Raw genomic sequence first — 18,097 nt, forward strand, 5'->3', positions numbered from 1 at the left:
GGTACCAAAACCGCTTCTCAAACCCCGAAAGGTGCGACGAGCACCCTGTCATTATATATCGGAGTCCCCCATCCGGGATCTGAGAGTTGGTTCTCTTGCAAGACAATATTGAAAGAGAAAAGTATTGTTAATGATCAGCTGTAATGATGGGAAACCATAATTAACACCCAGGATACCATTACATACAAACAATTTAGACAAAAAATATATTAGAAATACCTTTGAGCCAACTCTCTGGTGTTATCTGGAGTTTCATGGATACAAAATGGATCTCCCATATGGTTCGCATAAGCTCAAAACACCTTTGATTTCATCAAAACTACTCTGCTACACAGTGTTTCAACTCTCTCCTTTGCATTTGGAAATCAGATAAGCACTCATGTTTCATTATGTACAATCAGGTGAAAGTTCTGGGCCTTCAAATGTAATACTCACATTGAAATCTCTGCATTTCTAGTGTCAATCTGTACAACCAGCACAAGCAAACTGAGTTGAGAAACAACCAGTTACCAGTGAGGGGAAGGTATGTGGTTTATTTTTCAGTCAGACAAATTCACAAATATTTAAAGAAAAGGCCACAGGTGATCAGCCTTAGGAAGGAGATATACTAGAAAGTTCCTAAAAAATGCCTTACCTCACTTTCACATGGCATAATTATTTTTTGTCGTTTATTACGTCACTATGCAGACTCGAGGCCATTTTAGTGTTACTTCTTGAATCAAAACCCATAAAGAGATAACGGGCTTGAATTTGTCACAGTAGGTAAACAGACAACAATGGAAGTAAGCTAACGCATTTTACTAATTTGTTTTCAATATTTCTGCTTCCCTAGGGTAATAAATAATATCGCCATACAACCTCTCCCAGTCCACCCTTATAACTTTACAGTTGCTACCATAGTTTTTAGAGGGAAATGGTTATGAAGCCCAGCAAACATCACGCAAACAAAGATGCCCAAGATCTATGTTGGAAGGTCCATGACTGTGCACAGTCTTTTGTTTTGCCCTCACACACTATGCATGAATTACTTAACCAAAACGTTCCTATTGGTTAGTTCCTCAGTATGGAGTAAACAACTATTGTGTTTGTGCACGGTCAAGGCCAAAACTGAGCAAACAAAAAAATACAACAAAGAAATTTGTTGGGTTTCATAACCATTCCCCTCTATTACTATGTTGCTGCTAATTTATAGGTGATTTGCATGATAGCATCATTAAACTGCAACTACCAGAATTCTTCACTTTTTCTTTTTCTTATGCTTATTTATATTGTTATTTAAATCCCACTGGGGCTTCAAATTTAAATAATAAAGAAAAAACCACAGAAATTCTGGTAGTAGTAGTGAAATGATGATAACGTGCCAATCTATTTACACAAGATGATCACCTCACAGCTAGAGCTTTGCCCACCTGTCAAAAGCCTATTACGAGGAGACAGTTCAACTACTGTCATTTACCTGACTTAGTGAATCACAGTTAGTATTAAGTATAATCAGAGCAAGCTATCCAAGTGCTGACAGAAATGAACGGAAAGTTCAGTAAAAACTTGAACAAAGATGCACTTTTTTGTTGCAAAATTGTAACGTGTCCATAGTAATCAAAAGTAGCCACCAATTTCAACCCATGGATGTCAAGCACAGTGGGCAGTGTCGCAGTTGCGACCTCAGACACGCTTGGAAACACGTGTGATGCAGTAAATGACCACATCTCAAAACCTGACAAGGAACACGCGAGGCGTGCAAGTCTTCCATGCATATGGGACAGTTCGATCTGGAGCTCTGTTCGATACACTTGTGGGAACTCTTGATATTGTTCGGATAGCACATGTCGCACATTGAACAATGGAAGTAGTTATCTTTCCCACCGACGCGGCAAACCCCGCAGAGGTCGCAGTGGAACTGGCCTTTGTCCCGATCGTCGTACAAACGGCAAGTGGAACAGAAGTAAAAGCCAAATTTGATGCCACATTCCGTACAATGTGACACGACATCTTGCAGTTTACCGCACTGATTGCACTTGATTTGTTGAACATTCTTCCTTTCTAACTCATGGTTTTTCTCTGCTTCATCGTGGCAAAAGCGACAGGAGTAGATCTTGTTACAACACGGAGCCAGAAAAGAACATTTCCTCACATAATGCTCGCAGCCCGCCATGTTTTAGCTTTGTTGATTTACATTGCGTGTATTTTGATGGGATCTAGGTCCCCTCGTCTTTTTCACGCCGTGATCCACCGCACGAGATGTTGCTTAGTGTACATATTATGGGTTATTGACCAAGTGTGAGGTCAAGATGGCTGGATATTGGCCAAGTTCTTTTTTGGCGAGTTTAGGTCAGTTCATGGACTAAGACGGAGTCGAGGTCCATCTTGACCGAGCAAGCTTGGTCAATACAGGATTTATTATATGGCTTTCGGGAAAATTTTTACGGTGTATGTAACCAGGTCCCAAATGATCTAAGGATCTGTTTAACAAATTGACGTCAGTTTTTCATGCGCATGTCTTGTTATTGACAATGAATTTCGTCAGAACATTGTCAAAGTAGCAGACTACTTTACGATAACAAATTGTCCTCTCTCGCTCGTTGACGTATCTCTTAAATGATACATTTGTGTCTGTCTGCATATTGACGATGAAAATTAGCCGATGAGCGCACAAGGATTTCTGCAGTTATCGTAAAATTTTTCTTACCCCACAATGGTCATTCATATTGGTCATCCCTTTCTCCTTTAAAATCAAAACAAATGAACAATTTCGAAATTTTTGAGAGCGTTTGTTCTACTTCAGTTATTCGCCTCTTTCTAGGTCACTCTACTTCTGTAGTATAATTTTGTGTGCAGGAGGAAAGCCGTCTTTCAAGTTACTTTTAGATGTGACACCTGTAAAAGGCTCTGTATACATTGTCAAAATTTCGTTGCTTTGCCGAGTGTCTCTCAGAAGATGTTTCAGAATATTTGGACACTATTTCACCACCGAGTTCATGGTTCTGCAATTGTTGGGACGAACACACTTTTGCTGTTTGGTGACGTTCAAGGCTTAGGCGATAGATATTTTTGCCAAGTGCAAGAAACTTTGCGGCATCAAAGAAACCCTTGAATTTAATCTAACAAGTTACCAAACACTATACTATATTCCCATCTCCTCATACGATAAGGTCCCAATTTTTCCAAACTATTAAGCCATTGGTGAAATAGCTTCCACACTATGAAGGTTATGCTGAATCTGGCCTGGAGGAGGAATAACCTCTCCTCTCACAATGCCCTTCTCCACCCAGGTGTATAAATGGGTACTGGCAAGTTGAATGTTTAGGGATAACGACAGACTAGCATCCCATCCAGGGGAGAGTATAAATACTCCCAGTCGATTCATGCAATTCGTCGATTCATGCTACAGAAACCAGGGTAAGCGCTGGCCTGATGGGCCACTGAACTCGTATACAGACTCACCTTGTGGAAATTCGAATTCTGTAGACCTTTTCCTCTTTCTCTCCGGCCTTATATATTTGCTTTCTGTTGCCCTCTCCACCCGCTGCGCGGTTACAACACAAAACAGAATAATGAGGAAAAAAACAATCGAGGTACTGGCAATGGACAATGACAAGAGACAATAATCTATTGTCTCTTGAAAATAAAAGGTGGGTAAAGCGAAGTTTTATACTGATCTTGCAACTTTTAATTAACAGATATTTTCCTTTCCAAATGAAAAGGCAAAATGCGCGTTCGTGTCCGACACAACTTGAAATGCTGTGTCGGAAGTGCAATCCCTGTTTCTTCTCTCCCTGATAAGGCCCACTTTTTTCACGCTTGTACTAGATAAACCAAAAAGGAAAGAAGATCTGAAAGAATGTACAATTTAGTGTTGTCATTGTTTTGAGTTACAGGAGTTGTCATCTACTTCAGTGGCACTAGTGAAGTTAAACAGAGCACAGTTGCGTCAAGGTGTAAAAAATCCCGACCACCCGGCTTTAAGCCTCTGGTCTTCAACTTTTCTCTGTCACATCCAAACGTGGCTGTCCCGAAAAATCCTACAACAGGTGTCCTAGGAAAAGCTTCACTTAATGACAAGCATTGGGCATTTTCATATCCATAAGTCATTCTTCCCCTTGAAAAACACGAAAACATCAAACTAAAGCTGTTCTCTTTTGGTACATCAGAGTTGTCAAGTCTCTTAATGGCATCATGGAGATTCTCCAAAGACTCTACTAACATGCCACCTGTAATGACTGCAGACGTGGACTGCAAATTCCCAGCCAGCACAAGACCAATGATCTCACGAGTAGTGACTTCTGTGTTGTAGAACAAATAACTGTCACTGTAACCACCTACAATAACCACCTGAAATGTCAAATAGAAAACAATTTGAAAGGTAACTGAAAGAAAAGGGTTAGTTCAGTAATTAAATTAAGTTAATACATCACATCTGTTCTGGGATGACATGCAAAACATGGCACAAGGCTCCTCTAACTGGAGAGGTGCATCTAATGGTACAATTTATTGAGGACTGACAATGATGTTTCAATCCCCATTTTTTTTTGTGCAGGAAATTTCACATCTTGATTTCCTTAAGGTTTTAATACGCTCTCTACTGGGATTTAATCATTAGAAACGTAATTTATTTGTCTTTCTCACCTTGTTGTTTTAAAAACTAAATCCCACTAAGTGCATAGTCATTGTTCAGTCCAACACTGGACCAGAGGTGGTATGTTCCAGTGACTTAATTACACCAAAATGTTTCAATCGACAATTACAAAATCCTTTTCTCCATACAGGAAAGTTGAAAACACTGATCCTTGCTCCACGGACTACCCACTAACCCCCATCTCCCCTCACGGACTAGTCTAAACAATCAGCGAGATTTACTTTTATGGGAGAAAGACATACGAGAAGCCTAAATGCTCCACCAACACGATCATAAATTTACGAAAAACAGCCACCATTTTCTTTTCACTGGCTTCCTTGACCCAGTCTTTTTTCATTTTCATCCCATTCATCAACCACCAGTCCAAATGCTTATTATAGCCTGTGTCAGCCAATCGATGTATACATAAAAAATAATATGGCTAGAGACAGAGTCCAGCTTTAAAGTCACCTTAAACTTGTCTCTGTGGTAGATCAAGGCGTACTGGGGACAAGGCAAGTTGTAATAAAGAGTAGGAAAGGAAACCTGTGAAAAGGAATTTGCTGCTGTTTTTCACAAAATTATGATCATGTAAAGGTAAGTTTGGTGGATTATTTGGGGTAGTTTGTGGGGTTAGTCCATAGGGTGGTCTGCGGAGTAGTCCATAGGGTAGTCTGTGGAGTGGGGATCAGTGGGTATTCCGAAGAGTGGGATTAGTGTTTTCAACTCTCTCCAAACATGGGAGATATTACATTCAAGACATTCAATATGCCTGGATAGCTCCAAGGAGCTGGGGAGTTGGGTGTCATTGCAAGAAACCCCTGGTACATTATCCCTACCACTGAAACAGACTTTTAATCTAATGTATCTTACATCATCGCCGTAATTTGACCTTAAAGCCAAGGTCAAATTGGTCAGTTTTCCAAGTGACAGGGGATGAGCTAACACTATCACCAGTTTCACAGGGAGAGTCATACTAGGAAGAAACGATTTAATACCACTAATATTCTTGTACTTGTTGCGGAGGGGTATATAAAAATCACGGATTTCAAGTCCACCACAGCGCGGAAACATCATAAGTGACAATCCCGACGAGTTTTCCATTTCTTGCGGTTGGCCCGAGTTCGTTTGGTCTGAACCAATCACCCCGAGACCTGTACAGCCAATCAGCGGACAGTTCACTGGGACACAGTTTCGCACTGATCGCAGAAAATTCTTGATAAATGATGTACTGGATGAAGGAAGTGATCCTGAAAATAGTAGTAAAGCTCTTGGTTCAATGTTTTGTTGCCTTATGAAGTCAAGTACGTCCCTCGAACATTCAGAGAAGTTTGAGTCTCTTGGAGATAAATAAACGGCGCATTTCCTTCTTGATCTTCGAATCCTCTCCACTGTGTCATGCCAGAGATGACAGACTTGTGCTGCTATTGCTATGCATCTTCCTGGGAGAAAACGGAGAATAATTTCCACAATTTCGGCGATTTCACCGAGATTCTCCTTTGCCGCCATCTTGGCACAGATGATGGCGCGGTTACGCAGCAAGGCTTGGCTGCATACACCAAGATTGACAAAAACTGGAAAACATTTCAAGGTACTTCAATGCAAGGATGCTCGTAAATTTTCTTCATCCTTTCTTTAAATCAAGAGTGGATTGTGACGTTGTAAGTTCAGATGGATACTCCGTTGGTAACCTTGTAAGTATAGATTTCAGGGAAAGTTCGCGAGGTTTTTTGGCCGCCCATTTTATTAAGCCTCCGGCACTGTTGCTGATCCAATTGCCATTTCCTATTCACGTGGAATCCATGATCATCAAACCCAAAGTGGGATCTCAGATTTCATCAGGCATAGCCATTCTGGTGGCGGGAATAGCAGCCAAACGTGATCCTTCTAGAAAAGGAGACACCTCCAACAATAAATCAACACAGCTCTCGAAAAAGAAAAGAACTAAAAAAGAACTCCTTTCAGATTCAAACAAAGTTGGAATTTGTCAACAAGGTTCTGCAGTTTGTTGCCAGAATCGTTTGGAGAAAGAAACATCCATCCACTTCCCTAACCACAGTTATGAACTTGACATTACACCAGGCTCAGCAAAAGGTGAACATTCACAGTTTTTCTCTCAGGTTGCTTGGCTGAATGACAGAGAAGGAAAAACTATCCACATTCAAAACAAACTATTTCAACAGAGGAGCCCTGTTCAAGGGTTTAATCCTGGAGGAAGATCAGACTTTCACGAAGGGGAATTCCAACGACCTTATTTGCTACAAAAGGTTACTCATGTGGCACTGAAGATTGTGAGACTAAGTGGTTCCAGTGTGCCAGCTATTGGGAAAGTTGAAATTTGGGGACAACCATCTGCTGCCTGCAAACCAGGAGTTTTAGAGTATGCTTTAGGCATTCAAGAAAAAATCCAGGCAGGTGCTGTAGTCAAGACCACTGCCATCAGAAATAGAACCACTGAGAATTCTAAAAATCACACTCTGTTAAGTTATAGCAGTAGTTCCCTAGCAGAAGACTTCATTGATCCAATCACATGTGAACTCATGACTGTACCTGTGTTATTACCATCTGGTCACAATATAGACACAACCACACTAGAAAAGCATATTACAGCAGAGAGATCATGGGGACGATTGCCTTCTGATCCATTTACTGGGAAGGTATTCTCAGACACAAGTAAGCCAGTGCCAAACAGTGCACTTAAAGTTAGGATTGATAAGTTTCTGTTAACATCAGTTGCCAGTACTTCAAGTTGTGGAAGAACAGTTGGAAGAGAGAGCAGCTTATCTGGAGCAAGTAATCTGAACGATGGCCTGCTACTGAAAACAAACAGCAATGCACCCTCAGGAGAATCAAACAAGAGTGTTCATTGTGACAGCAAAGAGTTCAGTGAACAGAGTGATTCAAATTCAAGAGTAGATGTATCAGATCAAACAGGTGAGTAAAGGTAAACTCTGCATCAGACCAAGTGTCCCTCTCCACCCGGGTGTATTAATGCATACCTGCAAAAGAATTACATCCCATCCAGCATGGAGTGTAATCCTGTCTGCTTCATGTTACCGAAACCAAGATCAGCTTTGGAGTTATGGGACCCTTTGGCCTGATGCAGACTTGTTTTGGTTCCAAAACAAACAGCCCCTTCTAGTTTAATTAACTTACACTGGTACTGGCCCAATTTTTTTGGGGTTCTGGCTTTTAATAGGCCCTGTCTGTTTCATTCTGTTTTATAACAAGATAACTTGTCAAACCATTTTTGGTGGTTTGTTTTCATGTTTATATATTACTGATGAGGAAACAGTGCATGAGACTATCCTGGAAAATTTGCAGCCAAACGTGCAAGAAAATTCTCATTGTTATTGACAATTCTTAGGGATAGAGCTTGGCCATGAGGAAGCAGTTTCTAGAAGTCTTGAGTCAGCTGTACATCAGACACTCAGAGGGCTTCACATGTTCACAAGAAATATGACAGGCTATAAAGAAATGCCAACTGTTATGCAAGCCTCCATTACACAGGCAAACACAGGTACATATAGATCCTGGCAGATCTGTACAATATAAATAGTTTGCATACAGTAACCTGGCATTTTGTAGTGAGGCTCCTGGCCTAATGATCAGGGTATTGCACTTCTGTTTGACTGGTGGCTGGTGTTGTGTTCTTCAACAAAGCACTCTCATGGTGTCTTTCTCCACCCACGAGTACAAACGAGTATCAGGGAATTGTTGGGAAAAATTATAGCTTACTGGCATCCATTCATGGTAGTAATTACTCCAAGTTTTGGAAACCAGAGTGCTTGCCTTGTAAGCCAGTTAGGCTTGAAGAGAGAATTACAATTTTTTCTAATCTGGTAAGGTTAAGTACAGTACACACCAGGAGAGAAGGAACCATATCTTTTTCTACCTTATAATGGTCCAAGAATCCCCATTACGTCGTGATTGTTTGAAGCAAATTATGTGTTAACTTCTGTTTTGGCTAGCCAATTGGCAGGGAGCATTGACACAACCCCCATGGTACCCTTGCCCCCCTCCCCCATCCTTCCTCTCTTGAAAGCCATCCCTGCACATATTAGGTATTCATATAACATTAATGCAAATGGTCAAGTTTTGTACATTTTAAAAGATATTTTATTATTTTCTAACAGATTCAAGCTCAAGAAGGAGAAAAATATTGCTTTACCATCACCCTTTCTTGGTATTGACCTAGTCGGTGGGGCCACTTTGTGGGATATAAGACTATTAATGTCTGGTGCGCTTCAATCCAATAGGTATACAAGGACGAGTAAAGAGAGCAGCGCCACAAGCTTCAGAAACTTTGAGAAACCAAATCAAAAAGAAGAAATCAACAGTTTTGTGTGTGACGTGTGATAGGGATCTCTCCACGGGGTCTATATTTCATTTGCCATGTCAACACGTGATGTGTCGGTCATGTCTGATGAGTGCTACTCAAGAGAAGAACAGTGGCAGTACATGCAAGCTGTGTAAAACAAAGTTTAGGAAAATGGATGTTACTCGAGTTCATAATATGTGATGTAGCTCGAGGAGTAGCTGCACAATGCCCAACCACTTCGAAGTTGTACTCCTCCCAAAACGGGTATACGCATCTACGTGGTTACGCGGTGACGTGGCAAGCGGCTACGTGGCTACACAGCTACGCGTCTATTTGTCTACGTGGCTACGCGGCTGTGCGGCTAAGCGGATATGCGGCTAAGCGGATATGTGGCTATGCGTCTACGTGACTTCGCGGCTACGCGTCTACAAGGCTACGCACCAATAAGGCTAATTGGCTACATAGTTACGTGTTTATTGGCTACGCGTCTATTGGGTAAGCGTCTACGTGGCTGCGCGGCTACGCGTCTGCGCTAATCTAACAGCATGTTCGTCATAGAGGTATGTGCATAGCCGAGTAGCCACTGTTTTTTTTCACTTCTTTGTTGAAGTGTCTCTGCGTAGCCTATCGTTTTTACAGAGGTATCTTCGTAGCCGCTCCTGCGTTGTCACTATTTCAATAAGTGTTTTCGAGTGGCTGCTTATTCTGCAATGAAGAGTACCTCGAAAAGACCGTACACAGATGCTAAATTAAGATTCTTCACAAAGTAAACACATTTATCCTTTCCGACCCCTTGCGAATGTTGCAAACGAAGCGAAGGTGGACACGTGATAAGTATTCCAGCACTCATGTCTGAGATTGCAGATCAATAAATCCCAACAATATAATAGCCTGCTTTAGCAGAACAGTACTTAGCATTTAAAGAAATCCATTTTAGTAGAAACGGCGACTAGCGATGGCCAAGACGGAAGTTAATTACATTGCGCGGCAACCTAAAGGGTCAGAGACATGCACGCGCACTACTCAGTCTACCCCTCACAGTACGAGAAGTCCATTAGGTTGACTTGTCTTCTTTCATTTTATTTGAAACGGTATTCTAGTTTTAATTAACTTCACTTTGTCCAAATTGCTTTACTTTAGTGATGTTGCGTTATTAAAAAGAGACGCTTCAGCGTAAGGGAATTCCCAAAAAAGAACTCGCTCATTGAAACGGCTCATCGCGCGAGGTGTAGTGTGCGATCTCCATTTCTTTCGCGCCGGCTAACCGATCAACATTTCCTGGGACATTTGAACGCACATCATGTTGCGTGAACCATCTAAACGATCCTTCCTTTGCAAAATGTTAGATGAAAATTTCAAGTTAGGGGCGGCTAAACCGTAATGAGACATGCTCACTTGTCAAGTTGTCAAATGAACATGTTTGGTTAGTGCAGGCTGTGCAGTGCATTTCCCATGTCTCTAATGGGAGACGATCAGTTGCGTAAACTGTTAAAATGCGGTAATAAACTTCAAAGCCTCCGAAAAATATCGGGAATACTCCGACTGTCTCTATTGTTTTATTAAAACCCGATAAGGTTCATAAAGCTCTTTCAAAGAAGATTACGAATTAGCCAGATTAACACCGCATGGTTGGATTAGGAGTTCCCTTCATTGCTAAAAAGACAAGTGTATTATTTTGTGGGTCAGTCCCCCGGGGGGCAGGATACTCCCAGAAAAAATTTGGTGGGGGTGTGAGGCCCGCTTCCCAAAACTCTTACCCAATTTATGACGAAAATCTGCCATTTTCCCTACCTTATTTATGACCAGAACAAAGATTCGATACCTTATTTATGACCGTTGTGGCTGACGCAGTTGCCCTAAACATAATTTTTGAAGGGGTTTTGTTTGTGATCTTATCGATAACGATGAAAAAGTAGCTTCTTCTAAACAACATACCCAATTCAAGACTGGAGTACAAAAATCATACCCTATTTTTAAAAGACCAAACTGGCCAAATCGATACCCTATTTATGACCAAAACGGCTGAAACGGCTGAAAAACCATACCCTTTGGGGCCACACATACCTATATAGCCCATATAACGGAGTACCCCCCCCCCCCAGGGGTCAGTCGTGGCGTACCTCGACATGGGTAAAGACACATGCGGCCTTTCAGTGTTTGTTACGCTGAGTCTTGATCATCAGTTCTTATGGGGAATGATACTTGATGCTTCCGCCTTGACTCAGTTTCATGATTAATGAGCAGGTGTAAGTGGTTGGTATACGTTATTGAAAAATGAAATGGACGCGAGAGGATTTTCTTTCGCTTGTGTTTAATCACTTTCAGGTCCGATTAATCCCAAGACTACCCTCGACAAGTCTCTCACGCTGCAAAACTACAGGGAAAGAAATGGGAATCCGCCAGCCTCCCTGGACGGGATGACCCCACTAAGTATTCCCGTGATGATAAAACTGGTAAACACTCGAAACACATGTGCTACTTCGTAACATGATGGAGTAACATTGCTTAGCCAGTAGTTTCCGAAGAGGTTAGGCCAAGCCATTTTTAGGTAGCGTCACAATAAATATTGTCGGGAAGATTGTGCAGTAACTGACAATCGAGACATATTCACTGCCTTATGAATAATTGAAGATAATCTTGTATTAATAAGCCTTTTGTTTTTCCGGGGACCTGTTGACCTCAGTAGTGGCAAAATATTAGGTAATAGTGTGAGATTCGGATGGAACGACAACAAACGTCTAATGAGAGTTGATGGAAGAGAGTTTAACAAATTTTGTCTTTAATTGAGATCATCAGATTTACCCACAAGCAGCCCCCCTTTTGCTTAGATCGCCTTAGGTTGAGCGAGACTGAAAAGTTTTAAGCACAAGACATCAATGCCAGTTTGTTTTCCTCGGTATAGTTTAGAGAAGATATCCCATTATCAAGTAAACTAAAACAGATTAATCTGTTTAAGTGAACGAGGACAGGGAGCAACAAATCTCTGTCCAAAAATAGCTCAGTAGCCTTTCATCGCACCCCAAAATCACATTTTTCACTACAAGACAGCCATTATGTCCCCCAGGTGTCATTCAAGTAAAGGAAACTCCGGCTCGAGTTGCTTATCAGAGTGTAATCCGTATATTCGAGGCGATAATAGACCTTCAGAAGACCTCAGAAGAGATATGCAAGGGTTGCCTCTTTTTTTTACCACCAAACCAGATTGACAAGTGATTCTCTCTTTGGCAAGAGAGAGTCACTCACTGTTAGAGCTCACGAGAGCCGACGAGAGCGATGAGCGTTGATACTCAAACTTCTTCCCCCCTCCCCCCCAAAAAAGAAACAAGTAACAACATGTCTCTATCTTGATGAAAATCAAGACCGACATCATGATTACCAGAAGCTACCTTTGTCGCACCAAATTCTCTCTAAGAGAGGTTTAGAAATGTTTAGAGCAATGAGCAGAAAACCGTTTTCAATTAGACAGCAAATGCATTGATTCTACAAGTGAGATTTGGAAACGGTGACTGTTTCAACCGTTCCCACCAAGGGTCATAGAGCGAGATTCAGGCTACATCCTACAATTAAGAGAAGTTCATTGGTTAAACCTAACAACAAGGCGTGGAAGTCTGTTAAAGCACCTTCACGATTTATCGTTTAAATAATCAGTCCTACAAGTTAATTATGATGTTTTCGGAGGCATTTCTCACGACAACTCAGCCGACAGCCGGACAAGAATTCCAAATCTGCAGCTAGTTAGCGTTTTTTGCGGTCATTGATAAATAGCTTTCCCTCCTTAACCGCAGCTCTTCCGCTTCAAGGTGCACGTATTCAAACGCCCCACATAATTACTCTGTAAATAATTCTCAATTGGTATTGAAGCAACCGAATTACAGTGCTCTGATTGAGTAATGACTGATAACTGTTTCATGCCCCGGCCATCGTTTCATTCGCCAAAATATAAGGGTAAAGACATGACCCCTTTATGTTTTGACGTTTTGTTATCTAATTGGGAATTATATCCCCGAATATCAGATGGCGAATGAGATAAGCAGAGTCGGGTGAACAACTCATCTTTACGTCCTCATTTCCTAAGTCGTCAACTCTCAGTGCTATAACACTCAGGTATTGCAAGTGATACGTGTGGTATCTACTGAGTACCAAGTATATAACTTTGACGCCAGCTAAGCTTCACTCAGACGCTTCATACGCCTGATGTTGGGATAAGATACGGATAAAGTGCATTTGGGTAAAGGGATATCTTCATTTTCTGCTAAAATCGATTGAAGGTGAGATAACTCATTGAATGGTTGGTTTTATTCGTTGCAATAATATGCTTAGTAGCTTATCATGGCGTCATATGCCTTATCTTTCTTGTGAGTTGGCCCCATGACTATTTCCATGTGGACGTAGCGTATTGAAGTCATAAATCTCACTGTCTGCCTTATTGTACCATGATAGTCATAATCAATTAACTTAAATCTCCTCGTGTACACTAAATAGACCTTTCCCCTGGACCTTTCTTGTCTGGGCGGTTTGTTTTCCCACTTCAGACCACGAAATATTCTCTGAAGAAAATTTCTTTCATCCGTCTAAAAATTATTCATTCATGATATACACGCGACTATTCGAAAATTTGAACTCCAAGAATTCTCAAGAGTATCATCACATAGTCTGAATGGAGAAACAAACCACCCAAGCTAAAAAGGTCTATTCATTCAGAGGGCATCCTTTGCACTGAAATTAGTTGAACAACAACATATAAACTTTCCTCGCATTCGGTGCAGATATCTCCATGACATTCCTCACCCCCTATTACAGCTGACTTATTTCAGAAATGCATGTTCATGTTTCTTTGCGTTGTCGCAGACTATCGTAAGTACTGAAAAGTGGTCGACTTGATGACTTGTTTATCAAGAACTCCAGAAGAGTTCACTTTGTCACTGTCACAAGTAACTGTATTATTATGAAGAACACGCTTGATTGACGCTAACTACTAGCAGACGTTTCGTTGATCAGTATAGTCCAGGTCAAATCCAACTTTTTATATTCTTGCTCCATGTAATAATCACCTGAATCGAGAGTTGCTTACATTAAATCCTTCTAGGAATACGCAACCGATTTTTTTGTAGACTCTGGGGTGAACAGTTTTGAATCAAACTGAATTGCCTCGACAAAAAAAAAATCGCGGGCTCAGCCGATTCTCGGGACGGGATTCATGAAAAGACCCGTTTCATGACAAGATCCTTCCTTGGCTTTAGCGGTTGAACAAGGACTTAAAATCGAACTCGGCGAAAGAAAAGGACAAAATAATATAGAACAAACTGTCTAGTTTATGGCAATGGTTGTACTCTGAGGTTGCGATGGTCGACAATGAATAATGTCCCCATCAGCAGCACTGGCCATGTGCATGGGATAAACACATATAAGTACTCAATCCCATTGCTTACTTTTTTGTTTATAATTCGCGAAAACTACGTCATCGGAAACATCTGCTTGGTGCCCAAGAAAAAAAAAATCCAATTTCTTTGTCACTTGTCATTTGACCGCCACTCACAACAAATAGGGCACTTGACCGCTGAAGCAAAATAATTTGCAAGGAAAGGCCCTCAAATGGGTAAATTAAGTAGATAAGGAACCAGGGAAACTGTTATCTCATTACGAAATACAGCTATACAAGCCATGTTTGTCACGCTGCGAGAGGAAAGTCATTACACGAGCTAACAAAGCTTACAAAGTCCACGCGCGAATACTCGCGATTTCCGTCGAGAAGGGGAGGGGCGCTTGACTTAAAATTAAAAATGAGTGAAAGAACAAAGGGGACAGGGGAGGGCTATGTCATATGTCAGGGGAGGGCTATGTCATAGTCATATTTATGCAATATCTTGATGTGTCTAATGTTGTACCAATAATAGCGTCGATGCTCGAAATCAGGGTCATTTGTAATCTGTATAATCTTGGCTTTTTTTTAATGACCGCTTTTCTCGTTATGGAACTAAGTGAAAGAGATACTAACTGCTTTCGGTTTACTGCTCCTTCTCTCCTTGGGGTAATGTTTATAAGTTTCAGAACCATGATCTCAAGCTTTCCATCTCTTTTAGTAACGTAATTCATCTCAGGTTGGAGTGAACGAATAGTCTCTCTATATGACTCAGTGATGACTGAACATCAGCTCTATAATATACACTACCAGTATTAACAACACTCTTCTTTATTAATTACGTTTTCGTTTAACGGTGGAAGAAACGTGTAGCATTGTCACCGGTTCTCTTACTTCTTCAGTGGAAATTCGTTAGCAATGGATGATCAGTCCAAGATTAGAAAGTCACATCAATTGTCAGGATAGGATAATTTCTCTTAACAAATCCTGGAGATTAGCAAATGCAGTGTCCCAGTAGCACTTGGAACTTGAACCCTGTAGAAAGTGAACAAAAGTTTGCAGTTTCTTTTGTATTAGCTTGCATCTTTGTCCCTTATAACTGCGCTTAGTGCGTTTCTCAGGCGGCTACAGTGGTGTTTCCAAGTGGCGGAAAGCATTTACAACACAATAGAACAAATTTTCTTAAAAGAAAAGTCCCTGGGTTTGTCTTCTCAGCCGCATTAACTGAGGCGCGAGTGAAATAGACAGACAAGGCCCTGGGGAAGTGTTTGGAAAATTTACACAATACGCCGTGATGACGTCACATGAAGGCGTAAAACAGGTTGCAGCTGGGCGTCACATAAGGCGTGATTACACGTGTAAGGGTGTGGTCAAGGTGCGATGAATAGCAAATCAAGTGTATTATGTGGCTAGGTAGAGTCTCAGCATTTTGATAGTCACGTGAGCTGAACACACCTAACAAGCAATCATAACCTTTAAATAGAAAGAAAGTTGGAATTATTATCATTGCACTGCTTGATACTAAGCAAAGTTGATTGGTATTATCTAAACTGAACAAAACCGGCGGGGAGCAGTTTGGCGATTGGATTTGCGAATCAGTTAGGTAAGACATGTATATCACATTTATCGTTAACACTAGAGTGGATGATGACTTAAATATCATTACTTACTGTCGGCTAAAGATACTACATATCAACAATAACAACTCTGGCGGTTAATACGTGGGAGTAACGAATAAGGAATTTACTTAATACGCAACTTGTCTACAAATGGGGCTTTCAAACAGGGAAACTGGAAAAGTGAGCTGTCAACCCAGGTACTGAAAAAAACTTAAACCACATTTATGCAAACTTTTTAAACAAATCTCTGCCGGTATAATCTTTTGATAATGTTCCGAATATAACAATGAAATTTTTGTGGTTGTACAAAAACAATGACCACGCGAAAATGGCTTCAACTACAATGCTGTCACTTGATTTAGCTTTATTTTCTTGCTCTAGATTTCTTTTTTAAATTTATTTAAGTCATGTGACCTGCTGTGGTTATGTCGCTTTCCAATGCACTTGAAAATGAAACTGCCAATGGAGCATTTTGGCTTCACAAACTTTATGCTCTCCCTATTAATGCCGACCATTTAAGAAAACAAGTTGGCTTGTCAAACGCCTGCGGATGTGCCTTCGAACACTTTTCCCAAACGCCGCTTCCTGTGCGAATTAAAGTGCTTTCAGAAGCTATCGAAGTGAGTTGAAAAATATTTGAAGTGAATGGGTACGTTTGAAGGAGGGAATATGCACATAAACCAATATTTCGTAAACTAAATAAAACCTTTCGTGAGCAGGACATCTCTTCTACCGTGACGTAAACAAAGTCATTCACACGTTTTTTACTGGTTTAATTATCCTTGTTGTCCAATTTGTAATTTGGAAATGATGACTTTGGACTTCCTTTATGTAAATTTTAGTTTTCCGACGTAAGGATTAAGTGGGCATTGTAAAACACATGGGCGTGTTGACCACAAATAATTTCTGACCCCATTGGGTCATCTCTCCATTGATGGAATAAAATACAAAAAGTCTCCCCATTGATGTAAGAAGAATCTTTGTTGGTAAACATAACTCTAAAAGAGCCGTTTATGAAGAAAAACTCGTCATTTAGAGCCTGAAAGTGAAACTGTTAGTCGGAAACAGCAATCCTCTGCTACCCAGAATGTAGACATGTCTATGTATTTGATACTCTCAGCGCCCGAGGTGAGTCGTTTGGGATAGATTTCGCCATCCCTCAACCCGTTGAAATTATTTTCACAATGCACAATTATCAATTGAATTAGCTTCACTCCTGGCTTCACTAAATCAATGAACCAAAATTTAACAGAATTTCTCAGCTCAGTTTATACTAGCAGGTGCAGAAATGTTATCTGGAGTGTTTCGCACATCTAGCTCCCAGTCACAGAGTATAGAGGGATCCCGTCAGTAATATTCTACTGACGCACAGTCTTGACAATTTAATTAAATCTAGACGAAAACAAGTTATCTCTGGCCACGGTTGTTTGTAATCAGATCGTCAGAGACGTAGTTCAACACACCCACAATGCTATCTTCATGACGATCAAGGCGGATCCCTTCAGTATGTTATGATACTGCTGATACACAGAGCGCTACTAAATTTCCCGCGCATTTTTGCTTCCTTTAGCTCATGAACGTAAACCTTTTTACCTATCATCACCATGTTTTCCAAATGATTATTATGTAGACGTAGCTTCTTGTCTACTGCGTCTTTCAATGTGACCCGACCACCGAATTATTTCTTAATTAATTAACTGGAAGCAATTCAATATATTCCATTACTAAACACAAAATATCTCTGTCACCTCTTCAGTCGCACAGGGTCGATAGACGGTTTAAACTTAATTATCATTAGAAATCCAAATGGCCTTTTGCCTCACGTGACGTAAAGAGGACTAAGCAAATAAGGAACTCTTAGACCTCAAATTTCCCACACGACTAATCCGTTTTGGGTCACGTGCTGCGCTCATTAATTTCAGTGATATTCACGATCACAGGATTATATTAGGCAGACAAGTAATTCAATATTTTATCGACAGCTAAAGTTTTCACCGCTATTTTTATTAGCTGTGTTGGATCAAAGTCTTACGTGATAATATCGAAAGGAAGTATGGGTACAACAAGATCGATGAGATATAGACACGTGGTTTCGTACGTTTTCGTTGTCTTCAGAAGTGTGAAAAGAAGGTACTTTTAGCCTCACTTGAGAAAAAAACGAATATTCCAAGTGAATATCGTTATAA

At 40.7% G+C, this 18,097-nt stretch overlaps 2 protein-coding genes and 1 pseudogene across 2 annotated transcripts; 1 reads left to right on the top strand and 2 right to left on the bottom strand.

The window, feature by feature from the left end:
• Positions 1-788: 788 nt before the first annotated feature.
• On the bottom strand, positions 789-2,404 carry LOC145478495 (RING finger and CHY zinc finger domain-containing protein 1 pseudogene; annotated as a pseudogene).
• A 191-nt stretch (positions 2,405-2,595) lies between these two features.
• Positions 2,596-6,160, bottom strand: LOC145478521 (F-box only protein 22-like). The gene is made up of 2 exons (XM_081456572.1): positions 5,486-6,160; positions 2,596-4,329 (listed from the first exon to the last, which is right to left on the bottom strand). Exons 1-2 carry the CDS (start codon positions 6,119-6,121, stop codon positions 3,886-3,888), a joined length of 1,080 nt encoding a protein of 359 aa, XP_081312698.1. The 5' UTR covers positions 6,122-6,160; the 3' UTR covers positions 2,596-3,885.
• An 8-nt stretch (positions 6,161-6,168) lies between these two features.
• On the top strand, positions 6,169-14,748 carry LOC145478508 (RING finger protein 37-like). Its single transcript, XM_081456557.1, has 3 exons — positions 6,169-7,546; positions 7,980-8,132; positions 8,872-14,748. The coding sequence occupies exons 1-3, from the start codon at positions 6,220-6,222 to the stop codon at positions 9,132-9,134; spliced, it is 1,743 nt and encodes a 580-aa protein (XP_081312683.1). The 5' UTR covers positions 6,169-6,219; the 3' UTR covers positions 9,135-14,748.
• The last annotated feature ends 3,349 nt before the right edge of the window (positions 14,749-18,097 follow it).

This window comes from Orbicella franksi, chromosome 2 (assembly GCF_964199315.1).
Source record: "Orbicella franksi chromosome 2, jaOrbFran1.1, whole genome shotgun sequence".
NCBI lineage: Eukaryota > Metazoa > Cnidaria > Anthozoa > Scleractinia > Merulinidae > Orbicella > Orbicella franksi.